Source organism: Leucoraja erinacea, chromosome 1 (genome assembly GCF_028641065.1).
Source record: "Leucoraja erinacea ecotype New England chromosome 1, Leri_hhj_1, whole genome shotgun sequence".
NCBI lineage: Eukaryota > Metazoa > Chordata > Chondrichthyes > Rajiformes > Rajidae > Leucoraja > Leucoraja erinaceus.
In genome coordinates this window covers 19,170,515-19,197,727 of record NC_073377.1, presented here as the reverse complement: position 1 = coordinate 19,197,727, position 27,213 = coordinate 19,170,515, and the positions used below count along the sequence as shown (strand labels likewise).

The 27,213-nt window shown below is 44.3% G+C and overlaps 1 protein-coding gene across 1 annotated transcript; it reads right to left on the bottom strand.

Annotated features, from left to right (window-relative positions):
• Positions 1–5,037: 5,037 nt before the first annotated feature.
• LOC129698289 (putative nuclease HARBI1) lies at positions 5,038–6,362 on the bottom strand. The gene has a single exon (XM_055637393.1). The coding sequence runs from the start codon at positions 6,308–6,310 to the stop codon at positions 5,471–5,473; it is 840 nt and encodes a 279-aa protein (XP_055493368.1). The 5' UTR covers positions 6,311–6,362; the 3' UTR covers positions 5,038–5,470.
• Positions 6,363–27,213: the final 20,851 nt, after the last annotated feature.

The window sequence follows — 27,213 nt, the reverse complement described above, 5'->3', positions numbered from 1 at the left end:
GCGACTAGCAAACCACATTCACTTCCAGAAATAACCCAGCTTGCTTGGATAGGTTGATGCCTTTAAAGTGAGCAAAATGGACTAGCAGATAGGATATTTCATCATCTCCGTCATTGCTGCCACGGCAACAGTGAATGCAAGAGAAGAGAAACATTTTATTGGTATAGAAAATCCCTGTGCTGGTGACGAGTCTCTTTCTTGACTGAACACAATTGCAGAGCATATTAAACATAACTTTCTTAATTCAGGCTTTTCTTTGCTAGATTTGTCATGTAAGGGCAGATGTTTGAGCAAATTGATCAGTTCAAATGTGATCATATCTATGTGTTTTATTTGCAAGTGTTTTTTTGATTGCCAGTGCTTCTTTTTAGCTTAAAGCACACATTTAAATTGTACTGCATCTGGTCATTTACATGGCAAGATTTTTTTGTGTGATAAACGCTACTGAAGTTCCTTGGGGACATTATACAAGTTAAAGGTGCTATACAAATGCATGCTGTCAATGCACATTATTGTTCTCAGTCTGTCTTGTTCAAATTGAATATTCCCTCATTGAATAGTCCATCAACAACCATTACGGATATGTCATATAAACAGAGTGTGTGTGTGTGAGTGTGTGCATGTGTACGAGTGTGCACGTGTCTGCTGGAGGGCAGAATTTCCCACTTATCTACTTTATCAATGTTGGTGACCTTCACAGTAATACAGCTCCCCACATTTAGTTTAGTTTAGAGATACAGCTTGAAAACAGGCCCTTCAGCCCATTGAGTCTGTGCGGACCAACGATCACCCGTACACTAGCTCCAAGCTATCCCAGTTTCTCATTCTACACACTAGGTCCCATAAGCCAATTAACCTACAAACCTTCATATGTTTGGAAAGTAGGTGGAAGCCAGAGCGCCCAGAGAAAACCCATAAGGTTGCAGGGTGAACCGCAAGCGCCATACAGACAGTATCCATAATCAGGATAGAACCTGGGTCTCTGGTGCTGTAAGGCAGCACTGTGCCATTGTGCCTCCCCACATAGTATATGAGGGTATATGTGAACTCCATGTAGTTCACATGGAGATCATGGGATCCAAAGCAAATTGGATCCAAAGCGGACTTAGTAATAGACATCAGAGTGGTGGTTGTGGTTGTTTCTGTGATTGAGAGCTGGTGACCAGTTGTATAGTTTCGTTTTGAGAGCACAGCAGAGAAACAGACCCTTCGGCCCATCGAATTGGCCCGTCGAATTGATGCTGACCATCAATTATCCATTCACACTAGTTCTATGTTATCTCACTCTAACATCCATACACTCGGGGCAATTTACAGAGGCCTATTAACCTACAAACCCACACGTCTTTGGGATGTGGGAGAAATCTGGAGCACCCAAAGGAAACCCTTTTAGTTTAGTTTAGAGATACATTTTGGAAACAGGCCCATCAGCCCACTGAGTCTGTGCGGACCAACATGGAAACGTGGAACTAGATGAAACTAATCTCCTCTGCCAGCATATGATAGATATCCACTCCCTGCATATCCTTGTCTGAAGGAGGGTCCCGACCCGAAATGTCACCTATCTATGTTCTCCAGAGATGTTGCCTGAGCCGCCGAGTTACTCCTGCACTGTGTGGCTTTTTTGCCTATCTAAAATCCTCAAATGCCACTATCATAATTGCCTCCACCACCTACCCTGGTGGCATGCTCCAGGCACCCACCACTCTCTGTGTAAAAAGCTTGCAACACACATCTCTTTTAAACTTTGCATCTCTCGCTTGAAAGCTATGCCCTCTAATCTTTGACATTTCCACCCAGGGAAAATGTTCCTCCCCTATGTTCCACCCCTGTCTCCCCTGTTTTGCCTCATAATTTTACATGCTTCTATCAGGTCTCCCCTCAGCCTCCCACGCTCCAGAGAAAATAATCCAAGTTTGGCCAACTACTCCTTCCTGCTAATACCCTTTAATCCATGCAACTTTCTGGGTAAACCTCTCCAGCACCCTGTCAAAGCCTTCACATCCATCCTGCAATGGGGCGACCAGAATTGCATGCAATATTCCACATGCAACCACTCCACCATCCGATAGAAATAAAGTCCTGTGGAGCTGCAACATAACTTTCTGGACTCAATGCCCTCTCCGATGAAGTCAAGCATACCTTATGCCTTTACCTACGTTAGTTACCACTTTCAGGGAGCTATGGATTTGGACCTCAAGATCCCTTTGTAGTCAAGTCAAGTCAAGTCACATATAGCACATTTAAAAAACAACTCTCGTTGGCCAAAGTGCTTTACATTTGTTATAAGAATAGTATAAACAAACAAACTACATACATATATACATATAGCCCTCGCTCAGTGGATGTCAGGAAAGGCTTGGGAGTATAGATAAGATTTTAATCTTGACTTAAAGGAGTCGATGGAGGGGGCAGTTCTGATGGGAAGGGGGATGCTGTTCCACAGTCTAGGAGCTGCAACTGCAAAGGCGCGGTCGCCCCTAAGCTTATGCCTAGACCGTGGGATATTCAGCAGCCCCAAGTCGGCCGATCTGAGGGACCTGGGGGTGGAGTGGTGGGTGAGAAGACTTTTAAATGTAGGAGGGGGCAAGCCCATTGAGGGCTTTATAGACATAGAGGAGGGTCTTGAAATGTATACGGAACCGCACAGGGAGCCAGTGGAGATAGGCCAGGATCGGGGTGATGTGGTCCCTTTTTCAGGTGCCCGTCAGGAGTCTCGCTGCGGCGTTTTGGACCAGTTGCAGGTGGGACAGGAAAGATTGGCTGATGCCAGTGTAAAGGGAGTTGCAGTAATCTAGGCGGGACGAGATAAATGTGTGGATGATCTTTTCGAGGTCATCAAAGTGGAGGAATTGTTTTATTTTAGCTATCGTCCGAAGCTGAAAGAAGCTAGCTTTTACCACGGCATTGACTTGTTTGTCAAATTTCAGTGCTGAGTCAAATATCACGCCAAGGTTATACGTGAAGTTTGACGTGAGATTTGAGTAATGGGGTTAGGCTTCCAAGGCTGCCTGCTATCATTTTGATTGAGTCCGAGGGGCTGAGAAGGATGACCTCAGACTTACTCTCATTTAGTTGGAGGAAGTTCTGGGCCATCCAGCACTTTATATCCTCGAGGCAGCGGGTAAGGTTAAGCAGATTTGATTGGTTTTTGGGCTTCAGGGGGAGATAGAGTTGTACATTAATGCTGTTAAATATCTCGCCTTTAAAAGCATACTTTCCCTGGCATCTCTAAGGAAATGATCAATTAAACACACTTAAATAATTGATTCATAAGTCAATGAATTACATTAAAATTATTTATGAAAGGGAAGCAAACGTCTAAGTTACAAAAATCTTTGGACTTAGGTTCTTCAATTGCTTCATTTAAAGAAGTGCTAAAAAAAATTGAAAATGATTACACTGTTCAGTCATAGTCATAGAGTCATAGAGCCAACAATTTTGGTGAGCCCCAAGTTCCCAGCCAAGGTCTGTAGAATCATAGAAATACAAATAAAATCTATTATAGACTTCATATCTCTATGGTACAAGTAAAGTAATCAAAATGTGTGCTTAAAAAGCGCCTGCAAGATAATGGACCAAATACATCTAAGCTACATTTTAATATAAAATTGCATACATGTAAGCCTACAAGTAACAAACAAAATGTGTAGATCACCTCTGAAAAGTACATAATTACAATACCACTTGTTTTAGTGACTGTGACATGAAAAAAAACAACTAGATCCTGGAAAACCAATAACTGTTGGAGAAAATACAGTCCAGGCACTAAATTTTGGGCTTCAGCCGCATCCTACCCTTTGGGCTTCTACCCTATCTAAACTTAGTTGTCTGTGTGTGTGTCTTGGTTGTGTGTGTGTTAGTTGTCTGTGCGTGATGTGTGTGCTAGTTGGCTGTGCGTTATGTGTGTGTGTGTGCGAGAGAAGGAGAGAAGGGAGGGAGGGAGAGAGAAGGAAGGGAGGGAGGGAGAGAAGGGAGGAGGGAGAGAAGGGAGTGAGGGAAGTAGAGAAAGAAGTAGGGAAAGAAGGGAGGGACGGAAGGAGGGAAGGAAGGGGAGGGAAGGAAGGGGAGAAGGGAAAAGAGAGAGAGGAAGGAGAGAAAGAAGGGAGGTACGGAAGGAGAGAAGGAAAAAGAGAGAGAGGAAGGGAGGGAGGCAAGGGAAAGAGAGAAGGGAGGGAGAGGGCCGGCGGCAGGAGCGGATGCCGGGGTCCGGGCGGGTGGGTGTGAGCCGAGGCCGAGGTTTGTAAACGTTGCTCCAATCCCCGGCCCGGTGATCCCTGTATTGTTCACTGCGTCTCCCCGGGGAGAGAGAGGGGTGGAGCTGAATGCGTGAAGCATGGTGACTGGAGGGGCGGGAGCGCTGCCCTGGGACCGTGAGGGAACAACCCACCTCCCCGCTTCTCCATTCACACCCCCTCCCCGTCTACCCCTTTCTTCCCCCTCCACTCCCTCTCTCACCCCTCTCTACCCGGAGTAGATCTACCCGAGCCGAGAGTACATTACTTCAAAGCAAAGCTGAGAGATTAAAGGATAGACACAAAATGCAGCGGGTCGGCGGCATTTCTGGACACAAGGAGATTACATTTTGGGTCGAGACCTGTCTTCAGACTGAGTCAGGGGAAAGAGGAACTCAAACCCCCCCCTTCTTTTGGTAACCATCGGGTTTTTTTCCCTTCAGAAAAAATCCTTCAGATTTTCAGGAAATCCTTCGGATTTATTTTTTCCCCCCTTACCACTTCCGAACTTTTTCGATAGCTGCCATGACCCGTTTGATGTCATCTTTCACCCTGCTCCTCAAAGCTACCCCTGGTCTCGGCCCGCACTGATCTGGAGACTAATGGGGCTTTCTCACGGGGCGACTTGACGCAAGAGGTAACCAGAGTTGAACATCGTGGGAACCTCGTGCGATAACCGTACGGCATTTGTGGACCACCGTGGACCACCGTGGCGCTAAAGGCAGGTACTCGTGTAACTTGTTGACTCGGGAGCAAATTCAAGCAAGCTTGAATTTCTCCAAGAGTGACTTGTACACCTGTGGTTGAACATTGAAACATCATATATGGCCAGTGCGATATCCGTAATAACTCTTGCGTTTACCGTGGAAACTCCTGCGAACGGTGAACCCGGAAGCTGGACAGAGGGGACAGAAAGTGAGTAAAAAAGGTGGTCTCAATATCGCCAATGGAACATGTGTCCATCGAGGACGTCCCACCTCATTGTCATTGTTGGAGAATCTTTTTCACTGGAACACTTGCAGAGATGGCTCCCAGAAAAGCTCAAAGAAAGCGGGTAAAGCGTGTCAGAAAGGTTTTTGCCATGCAGGAGAATGAGGAGGAGACGCAGCAAGAGAGACAGGTGGAGAGGCAACAGGAGATGCCACAGATAACACTGCCTGTGGGCTCCTTAGAGCAGGGAGACAGCTTATTTTCTATGCATGTCTGCTAACATGCAGTAGTGTTCCTGTGGTCGGCTACCCATCAATAGAGCTGTCCTGCCACGGCACACTCCCCAATTGGGAATTGAAGTAAGCGCAGAGATGGCCTCTCTGCTCTTTCCCACTGTATGTGCCCGAGTTACCTTTGAAACGCTGCAGTGGGACCATTTCCGCCTCGGTTGCACCACTTCTCCATGTACCTAGTGTTATTCCCCCTGTGTCACCGTCCACTAGGTCACCGTCCTGGATGGCTGTTGCTGATCCTGCAGCTGCACCTCTCATTCGGATCAGGTTGTGCAGAACACATGCTGCATATACTATAGTCTCCACATTCTTGGGCTTCTGCTCCATTGTCTTGAGCAAGCATCTAAATCTGTTTGCCAAGATGCCAAAATAATTTTCTACAACCCTCCTAGCCCTTGACAGCCTGTAATTGAAGATCCTCTGTTCCCTAGTTAGATTCCTCTGTGGATATGGCTTCATAATCCAGGGCCGTAGTGCAAAGGCTTCGTCAGCAACCTTTGCATATGGGATGTCCGGGCTGTCTTCTCCTGGCAGAGGTTCTGGATCAGGCATGCCTGCTGTTCCACCTTCCATTTTCTTTCCAAGCCAGGTTTCTTTCCAAATCCGGCCATCACCAACACTTCCAGCTGTGCCCACATCCACATACAGGAAGTTGTAGTTATGATCAACCACCGCCAAGAGTACAATTGAGTGGAATTTCTTGTAATTGAAATAATTTGAGCCACCTCTGGGTGGACAACAAATTGCCACATGTTTGCCATCCAAAGCCCCACATGTGTGAGCAAAGTTCCACCTGTTTTCAAACCCCAGCGCCACTCTCTTCCACGCATCTGGTGTACTGGGGCATTCCATCACTTCAGCTGCATAAAATTTGATGATCGCCTCACAGGTTTCTCGGACAATACCACAGATGGCTTGGTGGGCGGCGCGACTCTGGTCAGCAGCGGCCTCTGCAGTCTGTCCGCGTTTTATTATTTTCTGTCTGTGTTTTAATGTAGTTTTTTTTTTTTTTTGTTGGGGTGTGTGTGTGGGGGGGTGGGGGTGGGAAACTTTTTAAATCTCTCCCTGCACTGGAGACCCGACCTTTTCTCGTCGGGTTTCCGTTGTCGTTGGGGCCGCAACGAGGAGCGGCCTCCAACAGGAAGAAGCGGGGACTCTGGGTGACCACCCGTCGCCGTCGCCGGGCTGGCCGAGTCCGGAGCGGGTGGAGCGCGGTGTGCTAGCTCAACCGGCGTGGCTTGCGAGGCCAGCGGTGGAGGAGCGCAGGTTCCAGTGCCTTTTCAGGGCTCTCGCAACGGCGACTTCCCCCGCCCGAGTTGCGGGGTTGAAGAGCTCCTGGAGCGGGGCCTAACATCACTGCCCCGCGCGGCTTGGAATGGCCGCGGGACTCTGCGAGCGCACGCCGGGGGCTCTAACAGCAAGACCCGGTGTGCGACCTCGCATCACCCGGCGTGGCTTTAATGGCCGCGGGACAATCGCCATCGCCAGCCGGGGGCTTTGACTTTGACTCTGACATCGGGGGGGGGGAGAGTGCAGTGGAGCGATAAGTTTATTTGGCCTTCCATCACAGCGATGTGATGGATGTTTATGTAAATTATGTTGTGTCTTGGGTCTATGTGTTTGTAATGTATGGCTGCAGAAACGGCATTTCGTTTGGACCTCAAGGGGTCCAAATGACAATTAAATGTATCTTGTATCTTGTAGATGGTGTTGGCGACAAGAAAGTTGTAAGATAGACTTTTATAAGAATCGCCTGAGGCCAAGTAGCGGAGGGTGATTGCTATGCGCAACCCTGGTTCCAGTGCCTTTCTCATTACAGTGTCAGTCTTCTTCAGCAGAGGTCCCAAATTATTCTTCAGCTCATTAAAGAGCTCGGGTGAAATTCTGACATAGTTTGTGAATGTACTTTTATCCTCTTCGCACAGCACATTAAGCAGTTTATCATATTGTCCAAATAGAGGTCTCCGTTGAAAGATGGGCTTCACCCAGTGAGACTTCCTCTTAATTCTCTTTTTAATTAATCTCACCCTTCTGCCTTCACGCAAGCGTCCTCGATTCACATAGAGGGCTGCTGCATACAGCGCGTCAATGAAAAACACCACCATCCTGTACTCGAGACTACTTAGTACAGGCATGTCTCCAAATGAGCCAATTCAACCAAGGGAGGATAATTATAGTGTGTGAAAAAAAAAGTTACATCATTTGTGCCACGTGATGATTTAACAACACTTCACAGTTCACAATGCTCATTCAAGATTTAATGGGAAAGCTCGGGAGACAGACAAGTCACTCGCACAAATAACAGAAATGCCGAGTACCCATGGGAACTCTTTATCTACCCCCCGTTATATCATGTGATATCGTGCTAGACCACGACCACTTCACTCTGGTTACATCTTGCGTCAAGTCGCCCCGTGAGAAAGCCCCATAAGGGGAGAAGCGCCGGCACCAAGAGCGAGCGAACGTGCGGACAGACGGACGAAAGCAACGCTGGTTCAGTTATCCCTCTTGCATTGTTGCAAACCACTGTCCAACAGGATCCTAACATTACCACAAGTGCAGATATACATAGAGCACATGTCCATGCGTTGGAGTTGAAAGTAAACTGGTATAGGCATTATTAATGTAAATTCAAGTTTATTGTCATATGCATGAGTATGGTGAACTACAATTACAATGAAAAATCTTGCTTCCAGCAGCAGCGCAGGCACATGGACAAAACAAACACGCAAAAACAAATTATACATAGATTAGACACAAATTTTCCTAAAATTCGAAAAGAAAGAACTTTATTCAAAAAGACAGTGCAAAAACATAATTAGGAAAAAAAATGCACTAGTGCCAGAGGTGGGCCATAGTGTTCTATTATCAAGATAGGGTTAGTGGCTGTGTAGTTGATTCAAGAACCTGATATTTGTAGGAAATTAATTGTTCCCGAACCTGGTGTAGTGGGACTTAAAGGGCCTGTCCCACTTACGTGTCCTTGGCACGCAAATTACGCGACCTCGTGGTCGCGTTGAGCAGCGATGGTCCCTCGAAGGTCGGGCGCGATTACAAGCGTATGCACAGCCGTCTGGAGTACGTGACGTCATTTGAAGAAGGATACAAAGATGGAGTAACTCAACGGGACCGGCAGCATCTCTGGAGAGAAGCAATGGATGACGTTTTGTGTCGAGACACTTCTTCAGTCTGAAAAGAAGGGTCTTGACACGAAACGTCACCCATTGCTCCTCTCCAGAGATGCTGCCTGTCCCACTGAATTACTCCTGCATTTTGTGTCTATCTTCAATTTTCTTGGCCCCGCTCTGCAAGTAGAAGTGGGGGCGGTCCCGGATCGCAACGGCCATGAGCCCCAGGCCGAGCTCAGCGATCGTTTGCCTGCTTCTGTTGAAGGTGAGACGTTGCATCGCACCAGGGTCTTGGGCCTGTCCCACTTTGGCCGTCAGTTCCACAACAGGCCGTTGGCGTGCAAAGATTTCATTCACTACAAAAATTTCGGAGCCCCGCGCGATGTCGCACACAACTACATACCCCTCCACGCTTCTAAGGGGGACCGGCCCCACGCGGCCATACGATGCCCGTGCGCCTCAACGCGACTACGAGGTCGCGTAATTTGCGTGCCAAGGACACGTAAGTGGGACAGGCCCTTTAGGCTTCTGTACCTCGTGCCTGAGGGTAGCAGTGAGAAAGGGCATATCCCAGGTGGTGGGGATCCTTGATACAATACAATACAATACGGGTTTATTCGTCACATTGCACATAAAGTGCAAGTGAAATGAATTTGTCAGCAGCAATACAATGAGAAAGAACACACAATACACAATAAAAATTTAACACAAACATCCACCACAGCATTCATCACCGTGGTAGAAAGCACAAAAATTGACCAGTCATCCTCCATTTCCCCCCCGTGGTCGGGACCAAAGTCCAGAGCCAGTCTATAGTCGGCTCTTCCCCATCGGAGACCGCGGCTTCAGGATAGTGTAGGCCGCAGGCCGGCGGTCGAAGATTTAAAGTTCCTGCCGCAGCCAGAAGCACCACAAACCGCAGGGCCAGCGGTCGAAGCTCCCCTCCAGGGGTGATGGTAAGTCCACGCCGGGCCCGTGGTAGAAGTTGGCCGCGGGCCGGCGGTGGAAACTCCTTCTACTCCCGGGTCCCCCACGAGGGATCCCGGCCTGCGGACGCCGCACCAGCTGGAGCTGTGCAGACCGCGGCTTCAGGCTGCCAGCTGCCGCGGGCCAGCAAAACAGAGCCTTCCCCTCCGGCGAGCCCCAGCGAGGGCTCGCCCGCTCCACACCGAGAGTCCACGCTGCGCCCGCCGCTGAAGCCCCGGGCGCGTCTCCGGGAAAGGCCGCGCCGATCCTTGCTGTTACGCCACGGGGGAGGCGACATGGAAAAAGTTGCCTCTCCATGGAGGAGGCGACCAAAACGGTTTCCCCCTCACCTCCCCCCACCACCCCACCCCCGCACACCAGACACACAAAGAAACACAAAAAATATACTTTAAAAATTACTAAAAAAACAAAAAAAGTTGAAAAAAACAGACATGCTGCTGACAGGGCGCTGGCTTGCAGCGCCCCCACCGACTACACTAGTCTCACCTGATGATAGATGGCATATTTTTGAGGCAGCACTTTTTGAGATGCTTTCAATGGAATGGACGGCTGTACCCGTGATGGACTGGGCTAAGTCCACCACTCTCCACAACTTCCTGCATTCCTGTGGGTTACGATATGCCACAATATGATACAATGTGATAGAACTTTATTTATCCCAGGAGTGGAAACTGATCTGCCAACAGTCATAAAACACAAGATACATGAAACATGAAATGAAAGTGATGAGTGAAAAGGATTGGGGATGTGCAAAGATTGGGGAGGGGGGGAGGGGAGTCACTCTGCCACATTGACAGAAGGGGGAGGAGTTGTACAGTTTGATAGCCACAGGGAAGAAGGCTAGTTCTGTACTGTGGCAATCTGTTACGTTCTGTACTGCATCTAGGTGGAACCAGTCTGTTGCTGAAGGTACTCCTTGGGTTGACCATTGTGTCATGAAGAAGGTGAGCTGTATTGTCCAAGATGCTCAGCAGTTTGAGGAGCATCCTCCCCTCCAAGCCTACCTCCCAAATATCCAGCTCCACCCCCAGGACAGAGCCAGCCTTTTTGATGTGTTTGTTGGTCCTATTGGTGTCCGCGGCCTTCACCCTGCTGCCCCAGAACAAGGCAGCAAACAAGGCTACCACTGATTGGTAGAACATCTGCAGCACCTTACTGCAGATGTTGAAGGAGCAGAGCCTTCTCAAAAAGTACAGGCAGCCCTGTCCCTTCTTGTACAGGGCCTCGGCGTTCCTGGACCAGTCCAGTGTACTGTCCAGGTACACTCCAAGGTATTTGTACTCCCTGGTAAACTGCACATCCACACCATTGATGGAGACAGGGGACAGGGGTGTTCCTCTCCTAAAGTCCACCACTAATTCCTTAGATGCTACCAGTCATGATAATTTCAATAGTACAAATGTGAAACATTGTTGGAGTATTCAGAGACATACGGAATCTCGATAGATTTCTGAGAAAATAGAGACACTGGCGAGCCTTCCTCGTGATGGGCCCAGGACACGTTATATGAGATGTTAACACCCAGGGATTTGAAGCTGCTAACTCTTTCCACCACCAACCCACCAATAAAACACAGCGTTTGGTCTCCTGACCTCCTTTTCTAAAGTCAATAACCAGTTCCTTGGTCTTGTTGACATTAAGCAAGAGGTTATTGTTACGGTATCACTCAAACAGAGTATCTCTTGCGTGACTCATCACCACCGGTGATTCAGCCAACTGTAATGGTGTTGTTAACAAATTTGTAGATGGCATTAGATCTGTGCTCAGCAACAGAGTCATGAGTGTAAAGAGAATCGAGCAGTGAGCTAAGCACATAGCTTTGAGGTGCACTTGCATTCAAGTCAAGTCAAGTCACATTTATTTATATAGCACATTTAAAAAACAACTCTCGTTGGCCAAAGTGCTTTACATTTGTTATAAGTATAGTATAAACAAACAAACTACATACATACATATATATATATAGCCCTCGCTCAGTGGACGTCAGGAAAGGCTTGGGAGTATAGATGTTTTTAGTCTTGATTTAAAGGAGTCGATGGAGGGGGCAGTTCTGATGGGAAAGGGGATGCTGTTCCACAGTCTAGGAGCTGCAACTGTAAAGGCGCGATCACCCCTGAGCTCATGCCGAGACCGCGGGATATTCAGCAGTCTCAAGTCGGTCGATCTGAGGGACCTGGAGGTGGAGTGGTGGGTGAGAAGACTTTTAATGTAGGAGGGGGCAAGCCCATTGAGGGCTTTGTAGACATAGAGGAGGGTCTTGAAATGTATACGGAACCGCACAGGGAGCCAGTCGAGAGAGGCCAGGATCGGGGTGATGTGGTCCCTTTTTCAGGTACCCGTCTGGAGTCTCGCTGCGGCGTTTTGGACCAGTTGCAGGTGGGACAGGGAAGATTGGCTGATGCCAGTGTAAAGAGAGTTGCAGTAATCTAGGCGGGAGGACATTGACAGTCATTGAGGAGGAGATGTTGTTACTGGTCCGCACTGACTGAGATGTGTTTACGAGGAAGTCAAGAATCCAAAGTTACGTACAAAGGCCTAAGTCCTGGAACTTGGTAAGTTTGGAAGGGATGATAGTGTTGAACGCAAAGCTGCAGTTGATAAACAGCAGCCTGGCATACATGTTCCTGTTATCCAGATGGTCCAGAGCAGAGTAGAGTGCCAGTGAGATAGCATCAGTTGTTGCAAAGTAATGCATTATCAGTACTAATGGCTTACGTTCGAAATTGCACAATATAATGTACAAGAAATGTAATTGCTTACACCCCAAAATGCAGTTTGGTGCAAAAGTAGGTCTGGCACTATTTGAAGAGGAGGCGGCAATTTTGTACCAAATTGATGGGACGAATTTCAAGTGAATTGAATTTACATTTTCAGTTATCAATTATTTGTTCCCTTTTGTTTTGACATTGCATACTTATTTCTAGGAAAGAAATGTTTCAATAGTTACAGAATTATTGAAAAGTTTACAGAATGAAGCAGGCAATTCCCTATGCAAGACCTAACCACAATGCATTTCCCTCTCCCCATTGTCCTGCACATTTTTACCATTGAATTATTTAACCCTTTTGATTGCTGTGATGAATCGGCTGCACGCACCTCAACCATCATTAGTACTGTATACTGGATCCTAACACTCACAACGGATGAAGGGTTTGCCTTCTATCACTTTATATCCTTTTGCCAATTACCATCACTCCATGTCCTCTGCCTCTGCCTCTGCCTCTTGCCTTTTGGACCGATGGAAATGGTCCCCTTCCATCTACACTTTCTTGACACTTCATGATTTTAAATACCACCAACAAATTCCACCTTGAACTTCAACAAAACTTTAAGACTCTGAAATAGATCTCTCACAAGCTAAGGGAAGTATTCCTGATCTCGCAATCTGCCTTGTTGCAGACCATGCTTTTTTTTTTTTTAAACTGCACCTACTCTGTAGCTGAACAGAATTTTCTGCACTTTGTTTCCTTCATGTTTTACACTACCCGTTGGACTCATGTACAATTTGATTGTAATCACGGACGAGTCGTTTTTACCTGTTAACAATAAGAAACTTTTGTTTTGCATGCATCTCCATACATATGATAAGAAATGTCAATACCAATACATCTGTGGGAAATGCAGTGCTACATAGCACCATCTCATGGTACAACAATAGTAGCATCTAGATCTGAAGTGCTGCCAAGATGAAAGACACGAATAGCTTATACAAAATATTATTATATGACTCATCAAGAATTACAGAATGTGGTATGGAAAAATAAATGTAAAGTCAGCACAGTGCAACATGATATCAGAAAGTGATCTGAGCATGCCATAATAACTTTAAATATAGTTTACAAGAGACAGTGACTTTCGTTAGAGAAATGCTACATGGATCAACATGGAAGGTGGAGGGTATGTGGTGAGACTTGAAAGAAAGATTTTGGATCCACATATCAGAATATGCTGGCATCAGCTTTGTGAATACCTATTAGACAATTTTAGCCTTTTAGCAATAGCACAAAGTAGCTAAATGAATGAAACTTCAGAATTTTTAGCATATAACTTGCCAAATGAATAAAACAATGGAGGATAATAGAACAGTGGAGGACAATAGAACAATGTCTATCTTAGATTTTTCCCGCAACTGCAATTCTTTCTTAAAACAATGGAGGAGGAATTTTCTGTGTGTGTCAATTTCCCAAATGACTAATAAAGAGGTAAAAACAAAAGTGAAGATGCTGCCTCTGGTTGTTCACCTTTTCAAACAAAGCTACCATGAAATTTGGCCTACCAATGATATAGAAACATAGAAACATAGAAAATAGGTGCTGGAGTAGGCCATTCGGCCGTTCGAGCCTGCACTGCCATTCAATATGATCATGGCTGATCATCCAACTCAGTATCCTGTATCTGCCTTCTCTCCATACCCCCTGATCCCTTTAGCCACAAGGGCTACATCTAACACCCTCTTAAATATAGCCAATGAACTGACCTCAACTACCTTCTGTGGCAGAGATTTTCCTGAGATTCACCACTCTCTGTGTGAAAAATGTTTTTCTCATCTCGGTCCTAAAGGATTTCCCCTCTATCCTCAGACTGTGACCCCTTGTCCTGGACTTCCCCAACATCGGGAACAATCTTCCTGCATCTAGCCTGTCCAACCCCTTAAGAATTTTGTAAGTTTCTAAAAGATCCCCCCTCAATCTCCTAAATTCTAGCGAGTACAAGCTGAGTCTATCCAGTCTTTCTTCATATGAAAGTCCTGACATCACAGGAATCAGTCTGGTGAACCTTCTCTGCACTCCCTCTATGGCAATAATGTCCTTCCTCAGATTTTGAGACCAAAACTGTACACAATACTCCAGGTGTGGTCTCACCAAGACCCTGTACAACTGCAGTAGAACCTCCCTGCTCCTATACTCAAATCCCTTTGCTATGAATGCTAACATACCATTCGCTTTCTTCACTGGATGCTGGATATGACTTGCAAAGACTGAAGATCTGAGGGATTCGCTGATAGTATGCAGATTTCTAGATGCAAGATTGAGTGAACATCTATTAGGGCATCAAACCTCTCCAAAGAGAGCTTTGTACCTCGGTACATGTGAAAGTAAACTAAACTAAACTCAAAGCTAGTGCAGGTAAATTAGATAACAAACAACAGGGGTGCAGTGCTGCCAGAGCCCACCAAAGCGGCACTCCGACACCTCTGTTTAGAAAAAAAGCCACAAAATAAAAACATCGGGGAATTTTAACTAGCGGGTGTGTGGTTGGGGTAACCTGGTTGAAAGAGTAGGAAGGGGAAGACCCATCACCACTGAGGTTCCCTGTGGGAGTGAGGGGGCTGGGGGGTTGGGGGGTGGTAGCAATAGGACCCAGCAGAGTCAGACCACGTGCTGTCTGCATCGTGGAGGTTGCGGATCTGGTATTGAGCCTAGAACTCTGGTGAGGTGACGTCTCTGGCCCGCTGGTGGTGGCCGGTGGAGAGGCGAGGGTCGACGGAGTCGCTGGTGGAGCTTGAAGAGATAAAGATATATACACAACTATAGTACCAGACGGGTCAGACAGTATTTCTACAGAAAATGAATAAGTGATGTATTAGGTCAAGACCCTTCTTCACACCCCTCCTTTCCTCCAGAGATGCTGCCTGACCCGGTGAGTTACTCCAGCATTCGGTGTGTATCTTCAATATACAGATAGAAGTGGTAGGAGTGAAAGGAGAGAACCTGATGAAAGTAGAGAAGCAAGTTCTAAACGCAAAAAGCAGCAGCTCCTTTAGGAACTGGAACTGGAACTGCGAAGCTGGAGGAAAAATATCACTTGGAATTTAACTCTCAGCATCAGAGATCTGGATTCGATCCTGACCATCTTGCCTGGCCAGGGTTTGCACGTTCTCCCTGTGATCATGTGGGTTTCCTATGGGTGGTCCGGTTTCCTCCCACATCACAAAGATGTGCTGGTTTGTAGTTTAATTGGCCTCTGCAAAAAGTTCCTAGTGTGTAGGGAGTAAATGTGAAAGTGGGATAACATAGAACAAGTTATAACATGGAAGTGAATGAATGACCAGTATGGGAAAGTATAAAGCATTTAGTATCAATATGATTAGAGAACACATTAACACTACAGAGACAAAAGGAACCAAAACTAAGTCGATTTTTGTTTGAAGCTATACTTGTAAATTGAATCAATTGGTCCCGGGTCTTGGGATGAAAGTTAGGTTGAATTCAGCTTTTGATCATTGTCTGGGGATGTCCTGCTGTGAAAGACAGACTCAAAATCCAGTCATGAATTTGTCCATCGTCAATTAATTTACCAGCTTTTAAAGGAAAGAAGGACATATTGACAATGTAATTGACTGCATGGCTCACTGTTGCGAGGAATGGAATGGAAAAACGACTCAATCTTGGCAACCAAATATCAGAAAAGTGATCTACAGCAGTTGCATTATCCAATGCGATAAAATAATCATCAGAAGCAAAAGAACAGCCAATAAACTTGGCAACACTAATCAGTTCTTAATGACATCATGTAAATTGCACGATCCCAAAATAATTAATTTATTCCACTTTTGATATCAATTTCAAATATTAAAATGGATTTCAGAGACAATTTCCAAAACATGAACACTTAACTACACAATAGAAATGTGACAATTTGATAATTATTAGAGATTGCCTATTAATATGGATCAGCAAACTTTGCTGGGCTTCACATCACTTCGGTTTGTCAGGTATGTAAATAAATCCCAAACACTATTAAAAAAAAGTTATTTTCCTAATAATTCAATTCTTTGACAAATTAATTCCATATTGCTGCCCTTTCACATATTCCTCTCTGGAAATATTTCTGAAAGTCTCATGTTAAATCGTTAATGGTAATTGATTCTCTAAGCATGTTATCTGCCTAACTTCATTTCTTAACGCTTCATTTGTGATATAACATAATAAACTAATAAATAACCAAATATATTGGCTTGTAGCTGCTATGAATTCACAAATTTGTTTCAATTTCATCCATCATCATCTACAATGAATCTGTCTCCACTCATGGGTGATCAGCTTCTGAAGATAACTGGAGAAAATTAAAAAGGGGTTGGAGAGGGAGAACTTTTACACAGAAAACAACAAGTCATTCAATTCTTAATTTAAAATCTGGTTAAAATACTAGATTGCATTGGTTATGTTAAATCATTGCATATTTATGAAACATCATGAGAACATCTTTCAACGTTTGTGTGGTGGAAGTTCATTGTAATAAAAACATACATTTTCTAATTGAACCATCAGTATAATATATCAAGTCTAGCCATTGTTATTTTTTTAGTAATTCACAATGCCCAATGCGAGAATTACTTTAGCAACTGTGTATACTAAACTCAAGATTTAAGAAGAGACAGAACAAAGTGATAGCAAATTAAGAGGTTTATGAAATTGAGTGGTTATGGTGGACCGAAGACAGACATAGTTCACCAGTTGGATTGAAATAAGATCGACTGTTGCTATATGCAGTAATGTTTAAAAGTCGGTGTGAAGTTCAAATAAATAAGTGAAACGTATCTTAAATGGAAAAGAGAAGCAAAAGGCAAAATAAAAAGTATTCATGTCCTCAATGTCTTAAAGCACTGAACAGCCAATTGAGGATGTTTTGAAATGTATCTGCTGATCCAGGATTGAAAATAAACGAGCACATTTATCTGTAGCAAATTTCCACTAACAGCAACAGAACAGACAACCAGCATGTTAAGTAACTCCAAGCCCCAGCACCATCATAAGATCTCTCCCTCCCCTCCTTCCTCAGAAGGAAAAGGGAATTCAACATGTCTCCAATGACTCTTACCAATCTCTACAGATTAACCGTAGAAAGCATCCTCTCCAGATGCATCAGTTTGATATGATAACCGTTCTGCCCAAAGGTTCAAGAAATAGCAGCATGCTGCCAATGCAAACCAGGCTGTCACATAAAGTAGCCCGTCACCCCCACCCCTGACTGCAATACCAATACTGACCTAATATAATGAAGTTGATTGACAGTTAATAGAATCTGAATCATTGTGTTATATCCACTGTGCTTCTTCAAAATAGCATCTCAGAGTCATTCACAGCTAGCTGAGACAGCAAAAGGAACATTGGCTTAATTCATCCAAAGGACACCAATCCCTTCAACCTAACACTCCCTCAATACTACCGGAGAGTCAACCTAGATTTCCATGCAGAGGTAAAGTTTCAATTTGCTCCAGGGACACAAGTCTAGACATCAATTTCCATTGAAAATTGATCAATTGGACAGGTGGGCTGAGGAATGGTTAATGGAGTTTAACACAGAGAAGTGTGAGGTGCATTTTGGAAAGTCTAACCAGGGCAGGACTTACAGATTGGAAGGCAGGGCTCTGGGGTTTGTTGTACAGCATAGGAATCTAGGAATGCAGGTACAAAGTTCCTTGAAAGTGGCAACACAGGTAGATAGATGTTTAAGAAAGAACTGCAGATGCTGGAAAAATCGAAGGCAGACAAAAATGCGGGAGAAACTCAGTGGGTGAGGCAGCATCTATGGAGAGAAGGAATAGGTGACATTTCGAGTCGAGACGGCCACCAGCCGTCACATACAGCAATACAATATTCCTCCAACATTTTAGCCACCACCAACGGGATCCCACACTGGCCACTAACCACTCCCTCCGTAACTCCCTAGACAATTCGTCCCTTCCCACCCAAACCACCCCCTCCCCTGATACTTTCCCTTGCAACCGCAGGAAATGCTACACTTGTCGCTTTACCTCCCCCTTCGACTCCATCTAAGGACCCAAGCAGTCTTTCCAGGTGAGGCAGAGGTTCACCTGCACCTCCTCCAACATCACCTATTGCATCTGCTGCTCCAAGTGTCAGCTGCTCTACATCGGTGAGACTAAGCGTAGGCTTGCCGATCGCTTAGCCCAACACCTCCGCTGGGTTCGCAATAACCAACCTGATCTCTCGGTGGCCCAGCACTTCAACTCCCCCTCTGAATTCTGAATCCGACCTTTCTGTCCTGGGCCTCCTCAATGGCCAGAGTGAGTCCCACTGCAAATTGGAGGAGCAGCACCTCATATTGCGCTTGGGCAGTTTACACCCCAGCGGCATTTTCTCCATTTTTAGGTAGTCCTTGCTTTCTCCTTCCTTCCCCTCACCTTTCCAGCTCCCACACAGCCTACAGGGTCTTGGTGAGACCACACCTGGAGTATTGCGTACAGTTTTGGTCTCCTAATCTGAGGAAAGAAATTCTTGCCATAGAGGGAGTACAGAGAAGGTTCACCAGACTGATTCCTGGGATGTCAGGACTTTCATATGAAGAAAGACTGGATAGACTCAGCTTGTACTCGCTAGAATTTAGAAGATTGAGGGGGGATCTTATAGAAACTTACAAAATTCTTAAGGGGTCGGACAGGCTAGATGCAGGAAGATTGTTCCCGATGTTGGGGAAGTCCAGAACAGGGGGTCACAGTTTAAGGATAAGGGGTCACATCTTTTGGGACTGGGATGAGAAAAACATTTTTCACACAGAGAGTGGTGGATCTCTGGAATTCTCTGCCACAGAAGGGAGTTGAGGCCAGTTCATTGGGTATATTTAAGAGGGAGTTAGATGTGGCCCTTGTGGCTAAAGGGATCAGGGGGTATGGAGAGAAGGAAGGTACAGGATACTGAGTTGGATGAACAGCCATGATCATATTGAATGCCGGTGCAGGCTCGAAGGGCCGAATGGCCTACTCCTGCACCTATTTTCTATGTTACTGTCTCCACCTCTTCCTTTCTTCTCCCCCCAATCAGTCTGAAGAAGGGACTCGACCCGAAACGTCACCTATTCCTTCGCTCCATAGATGCTGTCTATGTTCCTCCAGCATTTTTGTCTACCTTCACAGGTAGATAGGGTGATCAAGAAGGCTTTCTGCACATTAGTCTTCATCAGTCAAAGTACTGAGTACAGATGTTGGCTGGTCATGTTACAGTTGTACAATTCATTGCTGAGGTCACATTTAGAGTATTGTGTTCAGTTTTTGTCACCGTAATAGGAAGGATGATGGTAAACTGGTATGGGTGTAGAGAAGATTTACGATGGTCAGAACTCGAGGGTCTGAGCTTTGGAGAGATGGAGCAGGCTAGGATGTCATTTCTTGGAGCGCTGGAGGAAAAGGGGTGATAAGATCATGAGGAATAGATAGTGCAAATGTACAGTCTTTTACCCAGACTAGGGAAAATCAAGAACCAGAGATTGGAGATTTCAGGTGAGGGGGGAAAGATTTAATAGGAAACACTGGGGCAACTTTTTTTATGGCAGGTATATGGAACAAACTGCCAGAGGAGGTACAGTTGAGGCAGGTACTGTTATGGAAACATAGAAAATAGGTGCAGGAGTAGGCCATTCGCCTCTTCAAGCCAGCATCATTCTATATGTTCATGGCTGAGCATCCAAAATCAGTACCCTGTTCCTGCTTTTTCTCCATATCCCTTAATTTGTTAGCCCTAAGAGCTTGAAAACATCCAGTGAATTGGACTCCACTGCCTTCTGTAGCAGAGAATTCCACAGATTCACAAATCTCTGGGTGAAAACGTTTTTCCTCATCACAGTCCTAAATGGCTTACCCCTTATTCTTAAACTGTGGCCCCTGGTTCTGGACTCCCCCAACATCGGGAACATTTTACCTGCATCTAGCCTGTCCAATCCCTTAAGAATTTTATATGTTTCTATAAGATCTTCTTCCATCCATCTAAATTCCAGTGAATGCTTGAAACAACATTTGGACAGGCACATGGATATTTATATAGGTTTAGAGGGGATATGTCACAAACAAACAGGCAGTTGTGGGATGGAAACATAGTAGTAGATGGGGGATGTTCATGGCTGACAGCGTTTTTCTCCATATCCCTTAATTGTTTAGGGCAAGTTGGGCCTTCTGTAGCAGAGAATTCCACAGATTCACAATTCTCTGGGTGAAAACGTTTTTCCTCATCACAGTCCTAAATGGCTTACCCCTTATTCTTAAACGGTGGCCCCTGGTTCTGGACTCCCCCAACATCGGGAACATTTTACCTGCATCTAGCCTGTCCAATCCCTTAAGAATTTTATATGTTTCTATAAGATCCTCTTTCATCCATCTACCTGCTTTCACCCTGTATGACACAAAAATACCACGGTAAGCATCTTTCTTGAATCCTTGCATTGCTTGTGTTGAAAGGATAGCAACAGTGCAGTTAGGAAAGAGTCCCATAATATCGACCCTGAGGTAATGAAAGAACAGAGATATTTTCTGGTCACTGTGCCTTAGAAAGGAGTGTGTATGGTGTGGTTCCCAAATGCCTGTTGTCCTGGTGGTGGCAGAGGACATAAATTAGCTGTTGTTAAATAGTTCTTGCCAAATGGCTGCAATACATTTGGGGAATGGAGCAAACGGCAGCTAATATGCACAGGTATTTTTTTTTTTTTGCAGGACAATCGTTTGCTGACTAAGACATGTCTGATAGCAGTTAAAAGCCAAACACATTACTGTGGGAATGATATCACATAAAAGCCAGATTGGATGGCTTGCAGGACCATTTCGGAAGGCAGCTAAATTTTAGGCACACGGTAATCACATTAGGGTTAGGTAGGGATGGTAGATTTATTTCACTAAATACCATTACAACCAGATACGATTTTAAGGCAACTATATAGTTTCATGGTAGAATCTTTCATTATAAAATACTGTTAGTTAACTCAGTCAAGTGAATTTTAAATCCCTGACTGCTGTGAATGAATTTGAATTATTTAAGCCAGATATTGCTGTTTATTGCTAATTTGTCAAAAATACAGTAAAACCATATCTTCACTACAACTACTGCTGCATTGCCAGAAGGTGATTCCATCAATGTATTGTCAAATGCCACAAACTACTTGTATCACCCGTGTCCACAAGAAAGAAAATATAAATAAAAGTAGTGAAAAAAATGCAAGACCGATCTCCCCCTGTGTTATTATAGTTGACAGGTAATAATTAAATAGGAAACATTAGACTTCAGGTCTGACAAGGGGACAGTGACTCAAGATTGTAAAGGATTTTAGTGAGAGATGACTAATGAGTAATGTGTAGTTTAGATTTTTAAATATTTTACAGGTAAGTGAATTAGATTGTTGAATTGCCTGCTAGAAACCATTGAGCTGTCCGTACATTTCAAGAGGAAATATGATAGTGATTTTTAAAAAAGGATTAGATAGTCCAGAGAAAAACATCAGTACATATTTGATAGGTTTAATGGCATGTAAAAACCTTTGATTCGATAATAATCAAGTTGCTTAAATTTTTTAATGTACGGTATATAGAAAACAGCATTTCAATACATTTTTATGAGGCAATTAGGACGTCCCCCAAGATGCAATTGAATTTTATTTTAGTAATGTTGGCAATGAAGTGCCATTGCTTTATTGGAGTTTTATCTTCCTTCATGCAAAAAATATCCACAGAAGTTCTGGATATGAGCCTCTGATCCTGTGAGATCTTGGCCCCAATTCCAATTGCTTGACTATTCTGTATTGATAACTTTGTTAACAGACTCTCGGACATTATCTACAAACGATTCCACAGCAGAATTCCCATGTATCCAACATGCTCTCTTGCGAAGAGGAGACAGAAAACACTAACATTGTCTCACGTGCTCAGGTTACAATGGGAGAATTGCCACAGAAGGCTGTGGAGGCCAAGTCAATGGATATTTTTAAGGTGGAGATTGATAGATTCTTGATTAGCATAAATGTCAAGGGTTATGGGGAGAAAGCAGGAGAATGGGTTTGAGAGGGAAAGATAGATCAGCCATGATTGAATGGTGGAGTAGACGATGGGCCAAATGGCCTAATTCTGCTCCTAGAACTTATGAACTTGTAATTGAGGACAAGGCATCTTCATCTGGATTCCGCTCATGAACTCATTTTATTTTCCTGAATCATAAAGCAAATTGGAATCTCCTGAGGAATTCCAAGAGTCCATTTTGCTGGATGATACTTAAATAGAAAAAAAAACAAACAAACAAAAAAAACAGAAGTACTAACAAAAAAGCTTTTTGACCAAAAAAAGACTTCCCAGTTAAATAAATTATCTGTGACATAACATTAAATTGAAAATGCAAATAAAACATGCATTGACCAATCATTTTCTTCTAAGAATAAAAAAATTAAACTTTATTCGATAAAAATATACAAAACAAACCCGTACGAAATCTCTTTGTATATTTTCAATGTCCATACTTTCAATAGTGTCATACGCAGCATTGTCAGCGTCTGTCTTTATGCAAAATATCATTGCCACTCATGTGGAATCCTGCAGTGCTATCCCCTCCTTGTTTGTGGGATGTCTCCACTGGACAGCCCCTCAATGTCCAACATTCTCCCACAGAACCTTTGCATTGACTGTACCAATCTTCAGTGCTGCCCTCTGCACCGACTCCTGCAGCCTGGAATTTTGCCAGTGGCGGGAGACCAATACGTTTCAGGTGGACCAAAGAGCATCTTTCACAGAATTGATGGTCTTCCAAGAACACTTGATGAAGGAGTCTCTAGAATTTGTCATAAAGTTGTTTAATATAAGTGACAATCAAAATTGTATTATTCAGTGGCCCTAAACATGAGGGGAATTTATATGTAAATGAGGCAATGTAAATAAGATACAAATGTTGTCCATCAGGAAGCTCCATAAGGTTTATAATCATGCATTACTAAAAACAATGCGAAAGAAGGTCCATGAAGTCCTGGTAGCTCTGCTTTTAAAAACGAATGCAATGGTAATTCATCATTAAATTATTACCTAACCTATGACTCTTCAAAATGGATATGTTATCCATTGTCTCCCCTTCAGCGAGTTTTTCAAATATGTTACTGACTTAATGATGCATGGACGTGCATATAAAATGAGATCCTAATTTCCATTGATGTTCGATGCCATGACAGAGCATGACTTACTGAGGTTATGACATTAATTGACATCTTAAATAGGTTATTGCCTTGTAATCACAGGAAGATTTGCTTTTCACAAATATATTTGTTAATCCCATATAACATACTATATTCAATTACTGGAGAATAGCCATATAGACAATAGGTGCAGGAGTAGGTCCTTGCAGCCAGCACCGCCATTCAATGTGATCGTGGCTGATCATTCCTAATCAGTACCCAGTTCCTGCCTTCTCCCCATATCCCCTGACTCTGCTATCTTTAAGAACCCTATCTAGCTCTCTCTTGAAAGTATCCAGAGAACCAGCCTCTCCCGCCCTTCGAGGCAGAGAATTCCACAGACTCACAACTCTTTGTGTGAAGAAGTGTTTCCTCGTCTCCGTTCTAAATGGCTTATCCTTTATTCTTAAACTGTGGCTCCTGAGTCTGGACTCCCCCAACATTGGGAACATGTTTCCTGCCTCTAGCTCTTCCAAACCCTTAATAATCTTAAATGTTTCAATAAGATTCCCTCTCATCCTTTTAAACTCCAAAGTATACAAGCCCAGCCGCTCCATTCTCTCAGCATATGACAGTCCCCCCATCACGGGAATTAACCTTGTGAACCTACGCTGCACTCCCTCAATAGCAATAATAAGATTAGTACAATTCTAGGACCAGTCATCGTCTCAGCCTGTTATATTTAAATTCTTCAACACTGCAACCAAGTCATCTGGAACAACATTATCAATCCAGGACATAATTGTGCAAACAGTAAATGAGGTTACATCTTCTTTCTAATTAAATTCATTCCAAAGCCTCAATGCCCAAAGAGAACTTTACCTGGAAGACGCCAGCAACATGCCAGAAATTCAAGAGAGTAAGAAACATAGAAAAATAGAAAATAGGTGCAGGAGTAGGCCATTCGGCCCTTCGAGCCTGCACCGCCATTCAATATGATCACGGCTGATCATCCAACTCAGTATCCTGTAACTGTCTTCCCTCCATACCCCCTGATCCCTTTAGCCACAAGGGCCACATCTAACTCCCTCTTAAATATAGCCAATGAACTGGCCTCAACTACCTTCTGTGGCAGAGAATTCCAGAGATTCACCACTCTCTGTATGAAAAATGTTTTTCTCATCTCAGTCCTAAAGGATTTTATCCCTAAGCTGTGACCCCTTGTCCTGGACTTCCCCCACATCGGGAACAATCTTCCTGCATCTAGCCTGAATAATAAGATCTTCCTGCATCTAGCCGAGTCTATCCAACCCCTTAAGAATGTTGTAAGTTCTCTATAAGATCCCCCCTCAATCTTCTAAATTCTAGCGACCATGTACAAGCAGTAGTCTATCCATACTCCTCCTTCATATGAAAGTAACATACCATTCGACATCCCTGCAGGAATCAGTCTGGTGTGATGACATTCTCTGCACTCTCTCTATGACAAGAATAGTTTTTTCCCGTCAGATTTGGTTTTGGTCTCCAAAACTGTACGCAATACTCCATAGAGGTGTGGTCGGTCACCAACTGACCATGTACAACTGCAGTAGAAAGACTCCCTGCTCCTATACTCAAATCCTTTTGGGGATCTTATGAAACTAACATACCATTTGCTTTCTTCACTGCCTGCTGCACCTGCATGCCTACTTTCAATGACTGGAAATGTACCATGACGCCCACAGGTCTTGTTGCATCTCTCCCCAGCTTTCCTAATCGGCCACCATTTAGATAATAGTCTACTTTCCTGTTTTTGCCATCAAAGTGGAGAACCTCACATTTATCCACGATTCCTGGGATTTCTTATGAAGAAAGACGGATAGACTTGGTTTATACTCTCTAGGACTTTAGAATATAGAAACTTACAAATGAGGTGTTGACAGGCTAGATGCTTTTTGTTGGGGGAAGTCCAGTGAGAGTGGTGAATCTCTGGAACTCTCTGCCACAGAGGGTAGTTGAGGCCAGTTCATGGCTATATTTAAGAGGGAGTTAGATATACGGTGCATCTCGAAGGGCCGTGCCTTCCTGCCCACTCATGTTTCACCCGACTATCCAAGTCACCTTGCAGCCTCCTAGCATCCTCCTCACAGCTAACACTGCCCCCCAGCTTCGTGTCATCCACAAACTTGGAGATGTTGCATTCAATTCCCTCGTCCAAATCATTAATATATATTGTAAATAGCTGGGGTCCCAGCACTGAGCCTTGCGGTACCCCACTGGTCATTGCCTGCTATTCTGAAAAGGACCCGTTTACTCCTACTCTTTGCTTCCTGTTTGCCAGCCAGTTCTCTATCCACATCAATACTGAACCCCCAATATTGTGTGCTTTAAATTTGTATACTAATCTCTTATGTGGGACCTTGTTGAAAGCCTTCTGAAAATCCAGATACAATGCATCCACTGGTTCTCCCTTATCCACTCTACTAGTTACATCCTCGAAAAATTCTATAAGATTCATCAGACATGATTTACCTTTCGTAAATCCCTCCTGACTTTGTCCAATGATTTCACCACTTTCCAAATGTGCTGCTATCCCATCTTTAATAACTGACTCTAGCAGTTTCCCCACTACCGACGTTAGACTAACTGATCTGTAATTCCCCGTTTTCTCTCTCCCTCCCTTTTTAAAAAGTGGATTACATTAGCTACCCTCCAATCCTCAGGAACTACTCCAGAATCTAAGGAGTTTTGAAAAATTATCACTAATGCATCCACTATTTCTGGGGCTACTTTCTTAAGTACTCTGGGATGCAGCCTATCTGGCCCTGGGGATTTATCGGCCTTTAATCCAATCAATTTACCTAACACCACTTCCCAGCTAACCTGGATTTCACTCAGTTCCTCCATCTCATTTGACCCGCGGTCCCCTGCTACTTCCAGCAGATTATTTATGTCTTCCTTAGTGAAGATGGGACCAAAGTAGTTAATCAATTGGTCTGCCATGTCCTTGTTCCCCATGATCAATTCACCTGTTTCTGACTGCAAGGGACCTACTTTTGTTTTAACTAATCTAAGTGGGTTGAAGTTAATGAAGTTGCTATTACTAAAGTACTAAATTACTTAAATTACTTAAGGGGTTGAACAGGCTAGATGCTGGAAGATTTTTCCTGATGTTGGGGAAGTCCAGAACAAGGGGTCATAGTTTAAGGATAAGGGGGAAATCTTTTAGGACTGAGATGAGGAAAACTTTTTTTCCCACACACAGAGAGTGGTGAATCTGTGGAATTCTCTGCCACAGAAGGTAGATGAGGCCACAGTTCATTGGCTATATTTAAGAGGGAGTTAGATGTGGCCCTTGTGGCTAAAGGGATCAGGGGGTATGGAGAGAAGGCAGGAACGGGTACTGAGTTGGATGATCAGCCATGATCATATTGAATGGTGGTGCAGGCTCGAAGGGCCGAATGGCCTACTCCTGCACCTATTTTCTATGTTTCTATGTTTCTAAGGAGAAAGTGTTTAGGAAGCTGAAAGGTCTGAAGATGGATAAGTCACGTGGACGAGATGGACTACATCCCAGGGTTCTGAAAGAGGTAGCTTTAGAGATTGTGGAGGCATTACTATTGAACTTTCAAGAATCACTAGTCAGGATTGGTCCCAGAGGACCGGAAAATTGAATATGTTACTCCTCTGTTCAAGAAGGGACCAAAACAAAAGAGGGAAACTATAGGCCGGTTTCCTGATTTCAGTGTTGGTAAGATTTCAGAGTCCATTAACATGGATAAGGTTTCC